This window comes from Athene cunicularia, assembly GCF_003259725.1.
Source record: "Athene cunicularia isolate RWA chromosome 5 unlocalized genomic scaffold, athCun1 chr5_part2, whole genome shotgun sequence".
Classification (NCBI taxonomy): Eukaryota; Metazoa; Chordata; class Aves; order Strigiformes; family Strigidae; genus Athene; species Athene cunicularia.
Window position 1 is genome coordinate 4,515,027 of NW_020799102.1, and position 14,158 is coordinate 4,529,184.

The 14,158-nt window shown below is 37.3% G+C and overlaps 2 protein-coding genes across 3 annotated transcripts in view; both read right to left on the reverse strand.

Moving 5' to 3' along the window:
- Window positions 1-158, reverse strand: part of RPS13 (ribosomal protein S13) — a 3,866-nt gene extending 3,708 nt beyond the window's left edge. Inside the window, exon 1 of the mRNA XM_026850166.1 lies at window positions 94-158. Coding sequence (XP_026705967.1) covers window positions 94-158 — 65 coding nt within the window. The remainder of the gene's footprint in view (window positions 1-93) is intronic.
- Window positions 159-872: 714 nt separating this feature from the next.
- PIK3C2A (phosphatidylinositol-4-phosphate 3-kinase catalytic subunit type 2 alpha) overlaps window positions 873-14,158 on the reverse strand; it is a 50,217-nt gene continuing 36,931 nt past the window's right edge. For both annotated transcript variants that reach the window (XM_026850662.1, XM_026850661.1), the window contains exons 20-33: window positions 13,815-13,919; window positions 12,679-12,771; window positions 12,222-12,351; window positions 10,594-10,730; window positions 9,750-9,919; window positions 8,494-8,650; window positions 7,986-8,095; window positions 7,005-7,212; window positions 5,148-5,272; window positions 4,642-4,759; window positions 4,464-4,545; window positions 3,907-4,016; window positions 3,553-3,678; window positions 873-3,016 (exon numbers count right to left, since the gene is read on the reverse strand). In XM_026850662.1, the coding sequence (XP_026706463.1) occupies window positions 2,834-3,016; window positions 3,553-3,678; window positions 3,907-4,016; window positions 4,464-4,545; window positions 4,642-4,759; window positions 5,148-5,272; window positions 7,005-7,212; window positions 7,986-8,095; window positions 8,494-8,650; window positions 9,750-9,919; window positions 10,594-10,730; window positions 12,222-12,351; window positions 12,679-12,771; window positions 13,815-13,919 (1,854 nt within the window). In that variant the 3' untranslated portion in view covers window positions 873-2,833. The remainder of the gene's footprint in view (window positions 3,017-3,552; window positions 3,679-3,906; window positions 4,017-4,463; window positions 4,546-4,641; window positions 4,760-5,147; window positions 5,273-7,004; window positions 7,213-7,985; window positions 8,096-8,493; window positions 8,651-9,749; window positions 9,920-10,593; window positions 10,731-12,221; window positions 12,352-12,678; window positions 12,772-13,814; window positions 13,920-14,158) is intronic.

A 14,158-nucleotide genomic window follows, 5' to 3' on the forward strand; every position in this document is an offset into this window, starting at 1 on the left:
GGCTCGCACCGCGGCCTGGCGCCCCGCCCCCGCGGACAGAAGAGCAGCACACGGAGGGGTGGTTTGTCCCAGCAGAGAGTTTAATGTACTTACAGGACAGTTACGGAGTCACATTTAACCCGTCCGGTAGGGGCAGGCCGGAGGGCAATGTTGTACATCTTAATTAAAGTATTTGGTTCTTACAGACATACAGACAAGGGCAGGCAAACTGCTCCCCGCGCCCCCCGCCGCCGAGTCACAGTGCCCGAGGGACGAGCAGGGAGGCGGCGGGCCCCAGGGGGAACCCTGGCCTTAAGGCAGGTGACGGGGATCCCTACACAACCCTCCGGGTAACAATAGAGGAACGCTTCTATCAGAGATCGCACATGCTTCCAGAGACAGGTAGCTGTAGGTCGTAAAAAGGCAGTAATAAAAGTTCAGTGCAAAGTCCTAGGTTAATAGAGAAAAAGAAGAGGTCTTAGCGCAAGCTGTTACTCTGAAATACCCCAACAAGGTCTGTACAATTATATTTCTGGCTGCAGGTCATACATTGCATAAGTGATTTTTTATCTTTTCATTAAACGAGATATAAAAAGCTGTTAAAACTACGTTTTCAAGCTACTTAGTGTACTGGTAAATTCCACTCCAACTGAGTATTTTCACATCCACCTTTTTTTTTTTGAATGTAGTACATTAAAGTCTTATTGCAACAATCACATTTTTCTTGAGAATAGTGCAAAGAGGGGAAAGCTTAGGGCTGTTCCTCTACATGTGAAGACAGGCCAAGGCCAGATCCCATAGACAAAAATCCATGACCATAAAAAGCTTCAGCCAGTGACTATTTTGAAAAGGAAGGGAAAGGCACAAAATGATTTTTTTTTTTTTTTTTCCTCCAGAGTCCAGACAACTGTTAAAACTGCAAGTCTTTTAAAATGATTTTAGTTTATTTGTATTTTGTGCTGTAAGACACTGTGCTTTAATAGCAAACTGCAAAAAAGGCAGTACATATTGCTTTTATTTTATTTCACAATGGAACGTTTCACAAAAACAGTAGTCTACTTTCCTGTGTTTAAGTGACTTGTGATTCTAATGATGGAATGGAGTAAGTCTCAAAAGCGTCAAGTGAGCAGGAAATATCTAGTTAGTTATATAGTTTATTATTTACAGGCTATATACTAAACAAAAAATATGCAGAAGATGCCTAATAAAACTGGGACTTGTTAGCGCCCATTAGTATCAACCCAGTTTCTAACATTCAAGATATTCTTAGCTTTTTAATTGTAATAATTCCTACGAAATTGGACCATGAATACTTTTAGGCACCAGGAGATTCAAGTTTACTTCTCTCTTCTGTATTGAAGGGAGATTGGTCAGTAGCAGGGGAAGGAAAATCAGATTATGAAATAAGTTTTTAGTGTTAGGTATATATAGAAGGGCTTTCTCGGTATTGTGTCTTTGTTTATAGTTGCATATTTTACTTTAAAATTTTGCTTTAGTCACAGTCAGTGGTGATAAGTCTGTCCCGATTCAAGAAAAGTGTGCAACTTTATAGTTGTGTTTAGACAGAACATGACTAAGGTGAATAAAAAGGCTACACCTGTAGTACAAAAACACCTAATTAAGTAACCAGTGGTATTAACATGAGAGTGTGACATCTGTATTTCACTGTCACAGTATAGTTAAAATCTAATAGTCCTTGGAATGAAGTATTTTCAGGGGAATTAATTCTTATTGGGAGTAAGAAACAGTGTTACTGTGAACTGCTAAAAAAAAAACCAAAACCAACCCAAGTTTCTCTCAAAGCTCCATTAATGTACCTCATTTCTGGCCTGTAATTCATCCAGCAGTTCTGCTTCTTAACTAGAGGCTACCCTTTACCTGAAGGTACAGGTGCAAATGCCACTTTGGATTTAGTGTTTGAATCTGTTCCACACTTAATCACTGTGGTATTTAAATGTCCTAGAAATTAAGACATTTCAAATCACCGAAAAGCTGAGCACATTTCCTACAGCACCACATTCACCAGTCTTTATTCAATTTTTGGAGATCATGGGCAGAAGATGGGGTTGGAAAAAATGTGTAAGTTGCACTAACTATGACTGATGTTATTTGTAAGTAACACATCTCAGGAAGACTTCCAGTAGGACCTGCAAGGTATCAAATATGAGAACGTTTCCCCTTTTTAAGGAGCTAAAAGTTAACATGTATACATATTTAAATACCAGATATGAGGTAAAAGAGAAGCATTTGAATTATAAGGCACCATTATTTACATCTCCCATTATTGGCACTCACTCCAGTAACTCTCAGAGAAGCATCAATCTGGGATTAAATGCAACGCTAAGGAATTTTTCCAGCCCTTCAACCTTCATTTCTACAGGTGTGTGTGAAGCCACCAAGATGTTACCCGTGACTGCTGCTGTGATGTCTAGTGGGAATGTAATCCTAAAATATGTCATTTCTTTGATGTTCTCCAGCATCATGCCATGGATGACACAACACAGGTAACAAATTAAAAGCAAATATGCACTATATCCACAGGCCTAATGATTAAGTTATGGTTTAACCAACCAGCATGGTCAAACTGTTCATCTTGCTTTCATGGATGGTTTAAAAACCCCTTCCTTTACCCGCAACTCTTAAATGTTTACCATGATGCTTTGATAGCATCACATAAACATAAACCAGGTTTTCTAGATATTGTCCAAATTAGGCTACATAAACATTGGTCCAACATATCTGTTGAAATGCAGAGTCTCTTGTTTTAAGATGTACAAGTTATCTTCAAGTAGGAAGATGCACAAAGCACAAGCAAATACAATTGTTCCGGTCTTATTCAGGTGTAGAAACGAGCTCACAGATAAGGTACAGCAGTTAGGCGATACCAGTTAACAGTCTCCTTGCTCAAGTTGAAGTCCTTTAGTGAGAGTGTAATTCCACCCAAGAAAAAGTTCTCACGTAACGATTCTGCACTGAGCACACTTAGCTGAAGTTCTCTCTGTTTCAGAGTCTCCACGCTATATCCACTGTACACAAGCTAGAAGGTAAGAAGTGAAGAATTTTTTGGTTATCCAAATGAAGTTAGATTGCCCTTTGTTCTGACTGTCTACCCACTGATAAAGGTCTGAACTGCACATTATGACCCTCTAGTATGTCTGTTTCTTAGAAGATGGGCTGAAGTACAGACATACTTTATTTTGTGCTCCAATGTTAAATGTTGATAAGGACCAGTGGTTTTAGACAGAAGTACTGTTTAAATGCCAAGACTTCTGAATTAATTCTTCTCCACATAAGCCAGTGAATCCAGGGCAGGTGAACCTTTAGTTTTGATATTTCTTTCCTTCTCCCCATCACTCCTCAGAGTCAGTCTGAGAAACTTCTGCTTACTTGTATATTTACCTCCTCAGTTGCTTTGGGCTTTTTGTTTGTTTTTAAACAGAGCACAAAGTTTTTCAAACAAGATACTTTTCTCTTTATGTATCTTTGCAGATTTTTTTAAAGACATTTTAATTACTGCTTCGAATAAGAGACAATAGCAAACCATAGGGAGTAAATACACAGATTTTAACTTGCCATTTCATTGAAAGTTGGATTTCTTGTCTTCCGGGAGATTTTGGTTTTGCGCTTGGATGTTTTGTGCGTATCTGGAAGTAAGTAAGTTTTCACATAGGGATTTGGATCTGCACCATCTTCTGTAACCTACAATCCAAAAACAAGTCAGAAAACTAGTTAGTGCATGACTATTTGAATATATTTTCAAGTATCTAGACTGCAATTAAGCTAACCAAAGGCACCAGTTAATTAAGTTGGCAGTTAGAAATTTGGAAGGAAAGATAGAGTTCGACCATTCCTGCATCAAACTAAGTCAAGGTGGTAACTGACAATATGGAAATAGTTTTTGGCAGTGTGCTCAGAATCTCTACTTACCAGGTCTTTAATGTGCATCACCATGATAAAGAGAGTGCTATTTCTATATGATATGGATAGTTTCACTTCTCCTCCCACTTTGCCTGAGGTAGGACTTGATGGAATTGCATCTGAAAAATTACACAATTATTTCCTCTAATATTTGTACATTTTCATCAGTACTACACTGACTACTTATATATGGGAGAAAAAATACAAGCCTTAGACAAAGTTCAGTTTCTGATTTTATTTCTAGTTCCTTAGCAAGAAGGCAATGTCACAGGTTTTAAAGATTTCTGCATTCTCTTCTAAGAAGCAACTTAGAGGTTTAGAGTAAAAACTTGAATAATTTAGTCAAGCCATAAGCAAGCCCAAGTGATCACATACATTGTTGCAATTTTTTTAATGTTTTTATTTCCTTGAAACGGTATGCAGGCACATTTGGAAAGACAGTGATGCAAAGTTTTCAATGAGGCAAAACTGCAGTCAATTAGAAAATATTTTAAAAGAAAAAAAAGAGTCATACAAAGGTGTCATAATCATCCAATTTATAAACACCCCCCAAAACCATTACCTACCTGTAGGTCTGGCTATTCCATCTATTCCTTCCACTTTGTCATCACGAAGTAATGGATGGAAAAAAGTATAAACAAGATCACACTAAATTTGGAAAAAACGTTACATATCAGTTTAAGTGTTAACAAGCACCAAAATGCGAAAACTTGCACTGGATTTTCTTAAGTTATTTGAACTCACTTCTGCCACCTCTGAAGAACTGTTCATCAGACTCTGTATGTAGCTGTTGAGCTCCACTTTTCTTTTAGCTGCTACATCTTTTATATGTGTTCTTCCCAGAACCATCTTATTAGGAAAGCTACAAGGGCAGAACAAAAGAGACTTTTCAGTTAACCTCTATGAAGTAAGTGCAGTTAGATTTCATTGTCAGTGCTAACATCCATTTTTTAATGTCAATCATGAGTGGAAACACAGCATGCTAATAGATAATGACATAGACAGGCAAGGAAAGGTTTATAGGGGATTTTTATAAGCAGTACAACACACAGACTAAAGACACTGAGCTGCTCCTCTGGCTCTCCTCCTTAAAACCTAGAGACAAAGGTTTTCTCCCTTAATTGCCAACTTTGAGGTCTAGTTTGACTCTTAGCAGTTTGGTCTCCATTTCAAGCTATTTCTTCCTCCACCCAGCTGGGAGCAGTTTTATTGCTTCCATTGTAATAGTGATAAGTGAGTTAGGAACATACCCTGGTAACTTCCAAAGAGGAAAGAGAATGCCAAGTTTGTTGTGGAGCTCCTGGAACTCATCAAATGTTCGGAAGACAAACGTTGGCTCAACTTGCCCTTCTCTCAAAACTCTCACTACATAGATCTGCCCAAAACACAAAAATCACAAAGATAAAAGTAGTTACAATATTACAGAACTGACTTAATGTAATTTTCTTAACAATTAGCACTTTCTACTATGGTAATTCTTCTCCTGCATACATATCCCACCAACAGAATTTACATTTTATAGTACTTTGAATTATAAATAGCCCTACTATAATGCAAACTAACATCACATGATCTTCCCGTAACGTAGATCCACATCTGACAGGGGGATAAAGGTAGTTAAGGCTAAGCTGTACACATCCTCCCTTTTAAGCCTCATTGTAAGTTCATACTACATGTACAGAATTTTAACACATCAGTGCTGGATTGTATCTAAATATGTATCTGTGGGGCCAGTATCAGTATAGCTCACTTTTTAAACAACTTGAGAAAGTCTATCAAAATCCTGAGAACAAATTGTAATGCTTGCTGCCTCTAGTAAGACTGACTAGGAGTGTAGGTGCATAAATGCAGGGAATGATGCTTTTACTTAGGAGAAGCAAATACAACTTTAATGGAAGGTCAGAACAAAACCAGAAAGTGTTTGACTTTATGACTTCTATTCAGGAAGGAGCCATCTTACAGAAGGCGCCTACATAAGCACATACATGACTCAAATCCCCGTTTTTAAAAATCATCTCCACCAACACTACTTCTGCCCTTTCTGCTTCCTTCTAGACTTTTTTTCAAGAAGTGTCTTCATTTTTGCAGACTATTATTGGATGCTAAAAATACTGATCTGTACTCTAGCACTCCTGTGGTTGGTTTACCCTGGCCAGCAGCTATGCACCCACACAGCTGCTTGCTCACTCCCACCCCCTCACCGGTTGGACAGAGGAGAGAATAAGAGCAAGTGCGAGAAGACCCGTGGGTTAAAATGAAGACAGTCGAGGGAGGGGATGTGACGCAAAGACAATCTCTCACCACCTCCCACAAACAGACCCATGCTCAGCCAGTCCCCAAGGAACAGCCACCATGGAAGACAACATCCTCCTACCCCTACTTTCCTCCTCTCCCCCCAGTTTTTATTGCTGAGCATGACATTATATGCTATGGAGTATCTCTGGCCAGTTTGGGTCAGCTGTCCCCATTGTTTCCCTTCCCAGCTCCTTGCTCACCCACAGCCTACTCACTGCAGTGGGGACAGGGGTAAAATGGAAGAAAAAGAGAAAGCCTTGACACTGCACAGGCACTGTTCAACACCCAAACCAATGGTGCTTTAGCCAACAGTTTTAGTTAAACACCCAAAACCCAGCACTGTGTGGGCTGCTATGAAGACAGGTAACTCCAGCCCAGCCAGAGCCAATACAACTCTGTTCTTCTCCAGGAAGCAAGCAAACCCATTCCCATCTAGATTTCAATTATGGATTTTGTTCTCACTTTCAAGTCATTCACAGTGGGGCTTAGTTTTGGGTGTCTACACTGGTGTAGGTTTCTGGGCTCCCATTATAGTCAATGAAGTCAGATTTCAGAAAACTCTACAGCTCATACTAAATCTGACATTAGTGCCCAACTGAATAAGTATCTATAGCTGTATTTACTAAATCTATGTCAATAAAGGGAACCTTGGCATCTACCTCAAAGGTAGCTACTTAAGGCTAAACAAGACAAGCTTCCCCTGGACTACTTCTCCACAATTAAGTACTGAACTTCTAGCAGGATGACGACTATCTTGCGGGAAGAAAATGCACAGTATCTTCATTGAGTGGAAACAGAATCCACATACTTACATAATGTTTGTCTGGGTTATATCTCTTCTGATATGTAAACACAGAGACTTGTTTGATTCGGCCATCTTGTTTAAGAGAGTATGTTTTAGCAGAAAACGAGAGGATGGGTTCATCATTAGAAGGTAGACCTGAGAAACGCAGCTGAGCCAAATTGTGAATAAAGAAATTAAACTTTGTGGCAACACTTCCCAGACTGGATTCGATCAACCTAGAAAAGCAAAAATAATGTCAAATACTAGAGCACACGTCAGAATGCACAAAGGTAAACTCTGTTAGTGAATCAGACTTAAGTCTAAGAAAAAAAACCCAACCAACCAGTGTCTTACTGACAGAGAAACAGTTTTTAAACTAAAAGTGAACAATGGGCTACATAAAAGAATGTATCAGCATTTAATAGAAGATTCAGTATCCAAACTTTGGAATGGGTTTCTATCCAAGTGAAGCCTTTCCAGAGTTGGTAAAAAAGTTACATGCATACTACTGGGGTTTCCCCCACATATTTTAAAAGAAGTACAATAACACATTTTGTAACACATAGCAACAATTTAGTTACGCTATATACACCCCCCCCCCCCCCCCTACTCCCTGTACTGGAACATCATCCCTCACTCCCCAGTGAGCTCTCTTCTTGAAGGAGAACTTATTTACATGCATTACAAGGTTCCCATCATATACACTGCTATTCAGCAATTTAGGATTCATTTAAGATGCAAGTCTCAAACAGCTGAATAGCATTTCAAACAAAATTTATGCAAAAAGTTTCTCTTAAATGCAAAGTATTTTGGCACAAGCATTAATCATATGAAACTGATTCAAACATTTAAAACTTATTTCTATAGCTCATTGGTTAACCAATATTTTACAGCTGTACAGTGTAACTATTCAGCTTCTACAGACATGTTTGTGAATATCTTTAGTACACTTTTTCACAGCAGAAAGCTCCCATTAAGAGGATGATGCTAGTTTTCACTTATCCAGTACCTTGTAAAGAAAATGGTAGCTTCAGCATCTGTTGTTTGGGGCTGGAGAGCATCCTGGACATACTTCAAGTCCTGAACGCTGCTTAGTTCTGGTAACCCAGAAGAAAGCATCTGCAGGAATTTACAGTTTTAAGGCAATAAAACTAATACAATTTTACACTGAAATGATTAAAACACATCAAATTCATTTGAAGCTTGCACTAACTTGCTAAATGATAACAGCAATAGCCAACAATTACTTACAATCAACAGTTACTCCCTTCACCATTTCTGCTGAGCTATAAGCCATTAAAACACTTTGCAGTGTAAATTATGGTATCATCTTAATTTTAGATTCTCAGGAAATAGGTAGGTAGTAAAAAAAGCTTAAAAGAAAAATCCAAATACAACCTTCCTAAAAAGTATTTCTGATGTTTCTGACTTTTAAAGGCATGCATAAAAAGCATAGCATTTAATAAAATCCTACATGAGATCTATCAAGTTTCAATTGAATTTAATAAAATGATTACCAATGAAAGTAGGTTAAGGAAGAGATTTGCATGTTTTCTTATCAGATTGTATGCTTGACAACAGAGATCCACGAACAACTGAAAGCGAATAGTCGGTTTTTCACCACCATTAATGACATAAGCCATATCCGATGTTAGCACAAAAGGAGCTCGATCCCTGTTCAAAAAGAACAGAATTCCTAAGTTCATTATAAGGTCTAATCACTTTGCCATGTGCTTCCTCCTCCCTTCCACCCCAAGGCGGTGATACTAAATAATCCATGAATGTCATTTTACTTTTTTGGGGTGGGTTCAGCTGCATAGTGCTCTCTCAGATTCCCAGCACATTCACATGGTACCAGCCCTACAGCAGATCTCCTGGAGCAACACCTGGAGGACAGGTTACCTTACAATGCCTTCCATCCCTCATTTCTGGAAGCCATAACACACCAAAGCAAAGGCAATGACTATATTATCACCTGACTAAAACGTAACTCCTTTGTCCTGGATATAGATTATCTTCCCCTACAGAGAGGGGTAGTAAATGCAAACCTGCTGTTCACTCTTCTATAATAATGACATTCACTACTGTTTTTATAAGCCAGAGTCTGTTCTCATTTGTTTCACGCTCATAATTCAGCTGACAGAGGTTCTGGCACTCAATTTCTCATTCATTGATAAAGTTTACTGAACAAGCACACAATACATAATTGCATGAATATAGCTAAAAGGTTGAATCTACATTACAGTTTTATCCAATATTCCTGGACAAGTATGACACCTATATTTGTGTTAGATATAAGACTCCCAAATATCAATAAAGAGTTATATTAATATTTTCCTGTACCCAAACACGGCTTCCATAACTACTGTAAAGAAATTGCTACTGAGATTTCCCAGTATGTATACCACAATACCATTAATGCAGTTTGTAAGCACTGAAGTTAAATGATGTTTAGGAGACTAAAATTCCTTAGTTCAATCTACCAGTAGCTAGGAACAGTAATTTTATCTGAAAGTTATGCCTATGTGCTCTGACTTAAAACAGCTTCAGAGAACAGAATATAAAAACAGGAAGCCAGAACCTTTTCGAAATTAATTCTGTACAGTTACATCTGAATGCATTCTGGAAACTCTGTGGCTCAATGGAAGACATTGGCTTCATAATGAGAACAGCAGATAACAGGAATTTAAAAGTTAATGCTTAGAATTATAATGCTTATAAAAATATACTAAACATCACTTCACTCTCCACATCACTCAGATACAGAAAATACCTTTTAAAGCTACCAAACATTTGCGCATGACCCAAAAATTTTCCAAAGTCAATGTGAAACATATGCCCTGTGTTTCGGAGCATGATGTTATCATTGTGGCGGTCACAAATTCCCAATACGTAAGTAGCTACACAGCATCCTGCACAAGAGTAAATGAAGTTTTCTGAAGCCTGGGAAGGAGAGAAAAAAAGTGAATTGAGAACAAGTATCAGTGCGAAAACACTGTTCATGCATTCAGTCGTCAATCTTGACAAGGGTAAATCCAAGGCAGACAAGATGGCCTCTAAAATTTGCTTTTTTCCAAAACAGCATTCAAACAGATAGCTTCACAAGTATCTCTGGATATCACACTTCCCAGAAAAAAATACTTGTTTTTAAAGTAAATGCAAGAGAAAAGAAGAGTTGAAGAGAAATCACAAAAGGAAATAAATACATTAATAGAGAAAAGGGTACAGGGCTTATTTTTCCAATGTGTTCTAACAGCATTGTAGCCAAAAGAAAAATGTCTTTTTTTGAATCCCATGTGCTTGTATGAGAAGAAACCACTGTTCCTATAACACAATTAAGAGCAGCCACCATTCCTCCCTATTTTAAACATGAAATACATTTTTTCTCAATCCAGTAAAAACTCCTGATATGAATCCTAATAATTCATGCGGATCCTTTTTAGTTATAAGGGATTTTGATTTGCTCTTCTTCAAGTATAGGAAAAAGCTAAGTCTCCTAAAGATATAAACCAAAAACTTCAATGGAAGATCTGGAATAAGAATTTCATTCTTTCATAAGATGGTATTTCTCCCTTTTAAAAGATCTTCAGAAGAGAACAACACTGAAAAAAAATTACCTTTTCATACTCCTCCTCTGTAGGATTGTACTTCCTCAACCATTCTGCCAGAGGCTTGTCTTTAAAAGAACCTGTCACTCCATATTCCACTTGAATTTTCCTAAGTGTATCTGAAGCAGGAACAAGCTCTACCATGCCTTTATATAAAACAAAAATTGTATTTAATCATGTCCTTAAATTACACTGCATTTTTATAATTCAGTAGAATCCTTCTTGATGACAATGGATTTTATAATCTTAGAATAGCTTCCTTTAAACCCCAGTGAGATGTAAAAATAGTGCACTAAGCTTTTCTGCTGACTCTATTACAAAGCATACCATGAAACACATGTAGCAATCCAGCTTAGGCTTACTTTACTACAATTAGTTACGATTGCTAGAATGCATATATAAATTACACTGTGAATAATTACTTTCTACTACGTAAACTAGTATTGAACTATAAGCAATAACTGCAAAATATTTTGATGCTGACACTTCTCATACACTGACACTTCAGTAACTTTAATGGCTGTCAAGCATTGAAACAGACCAGACCATTGCTCCAGAAATAAAGTAGTGGGCTTTAAATGTGGCCTTATTTTGGAGATACCATTTACTAAAAATATTTGTATAGCTAAATCATAAAAGGAAAATATTTATTTGATTAACAGAATTTTATTTCTATCTTGACAAGAGCTACTGAAGGCAAATCTGTAATTTACATCAATTTTTCACTTTAATCCTTCAAGTACTTTAGGAATACTAATAGCAGCGATTAAAAAAAGTAACATGCCATGCAATCAATTCATTGTTCAAAGAAGGAAGAAAAGGCACCTGTTTCTCTAAAAAACAGGTCTTACATAAATAGAAGCTTTTTGGCTTATTTTGCCAATCTAAACTTTTAACATTTCCATGTATTTAAGGGTTTTCATCAAGCTGTTCTAGCATCTGACTGAAGAAATATTTAAGTTATTGTTTATCCTCTTAAAGATCTTGTGGTTCCTGTTGGCTAGTTCTAGAGAATTACTGAAAACTAGCAAAAAGCATGTTCGAGGTGCAGGGTGGTATTTACACTCAAACTTAAGAGTTCTGTGACCTAGTTTCAAATGTGAAAGACAACCTCGTACTTCCAAGGAACTTACACCAGCATAGGACACTAATTCTGGAGGACAGTGTGTGGTGTGTGTTTTAAATTTTTCTTCTTTTTGCATATTTCAGTATGTGAATGATACCCTGCAAGCCAACGGCAACAGATTCCAAATACTTTAGAATTTCATTTTGAATTGCATACTTTCTTTCACCATAACTAAACTTTCAGAATCAGGATTGCTATGGCACCACTATTTTCTTGTGTTGCATTAAGGGCATCAAGAGAAACCTTAGCTTTTATCATTATATTTGTTTGTACTGCTGCTCATTGACAACACAATGTCAGGACTTGAGAGAAGAAACACATTTAAATGCAACTCAGCCTTCAGGCAATTCAGAACAAGTTAACTTGCTATACTCTTGAGACTGAATTTCTTTGCATGGAGGGCTTCTGGCCTTCCACTGTTTCTGTGTTGCTGCACAGAAATTTCCACAATCAGTTTGACAAGAAATTGAAGTGGGGGAGCAAAAATTATAAGCAGCATCTGGTTTTGCACCTCTGTCTTTTCCAGTTGAGAGACACTTGAAGATAACCATTCGTAAATCCAGTCCCTCCTGCAGCCAGATCTTATCCATAATCTTAATCATCTGTAAAGCCAACATATCTTGTCGCAAGTCTTCTCCAACCTTAAATGAAAAAATAGAAGTTAGAGACATAACATGCTTTCAGCAAAACTAAACTTCACAGATTGTATTTGCTTTACATTTCTAGGAAGTGATACATTATGCTATTTACTTCCTCATAGCATGCATTTAAAGAGAAATAGGCTACATTTCAGCTTTCACATGAAGTAGACTTACTTTCACATTTTACAGCCTGTTCAGACATTGGTTTCTAGATACGCAGCAACAAACTCACAAAATAACTAATCTTATCGGTCTACACTAAAGTTAATTGACACCAATAATGATAATCATTCAACATTTTTTCTCCAACACACAAGCAAGACCTACCTTAAACATCACATTAATTTCTTCTCCCAGAGGGTCTGCATTTATCAGTGCAACTTTCAGTGGTACTGCATTGGAGCTGAAGAACGAACATGCCTACAAATAGATTTAGTGTTAGTACTTAAACAGGACTATTCCTGCTAGCCCAGAAAACAAGATATTCTGACAACAAGCAGGTTTGACACACAATGTGCCCATTCAGACTTCTATCATTGTGATTGTGGTGAATATGTGTTTCCCTTGAATAAAGAGCCCTTTGGCTGTTATTTGTTGAATTCTTGTACAAAAGCCAACAGTGCTACACAGTGATGTTTTATACATTTTGAAGGGAAGAGTGAATAAAACAAGGATAAATATTTTATCAGCAGCTTTTTCTGAAACCTAGAAGATATTAAAAAATGGGTATTTGAAAGCTCCACTACATTTTCTCATTTATCTGCTTTCAACTACATACTCATGATTTAATAATTACAGTAGAGAAGGAAAGCAAGTCTCTCCACACAAGATTAAATCCAGTGTTCACAGACCTTTAGGTTCTCAGTCATGCATGATGATATAATCAAGACTGTGGTTGAGCTGATATTGCCAAATCTTGCAGAGTTCTGGAAAAATAATTTACCTGCTTCTCCCTACATTATTACTTGCTGGACCTTCACAATAAACTAGAGTTACTGTGTGCCTCCCTGGATTCGGTGCATCTCTTGAACACAAGCAGTAACAGGTAGTTTCACCTATTTCACAGTATTGTACTCATTGTTTGAGCTTTATAGACTTGCTCAATTTTCTCTTTTGATTACTACTGTGAAGAAGTTTTTTTCATACACTTTGAATAGTCCCTGGCTTTACTGTAGCCAGAATAGTTCATCTCAAGAGAGATAGGGTCTGAAGAAATAGGAAGGTATTACAGATTTTTTTTTTTTAAAAAATACAAGTACCTTCACTGGTTTTACAGAAGTATTTGTATAAGTTTTATCTTTGCTCAGCTAATTTCACTGGCTTGTTCAATCAGAATTTTTAATCAAAACTCTCCCCCTCAGTCTAAAGAGCCTTCAAGTACTTCAAATTATATTTTCTCAATTCATAAAAGCTTTGCCTATATGTGATTTTCAAAAGGGTTTTCAACTCTGAATGTGCAGTACCTTAATATTTAGCTCTTTTGCCACAAGACTGGGGTTGAGAGGCAAACGGCATTTGTTCTTCAAGAAAAATAACTGCACACGTTCCATACCATTTTGCAAGGCAGCCTGCAGACAAAAAAAAATATTTCAGCTTACATTTTCCTAACTGGAGCATCTACAGAAAACTTCTGGATAAAGTTAAACTGAAGCCAGTGTTTTAACTCCTCACTGTCAAAGGGATGCTGGAAATAACTGCTGTTCTAGCTATTAAAAATACATAAGCCTAGCAGTACAACACTAATATCACAGATTTGTGGGATTCTGGGGGGGGTTTTGTTTGACTGATGATAGCATCCCACTCTATC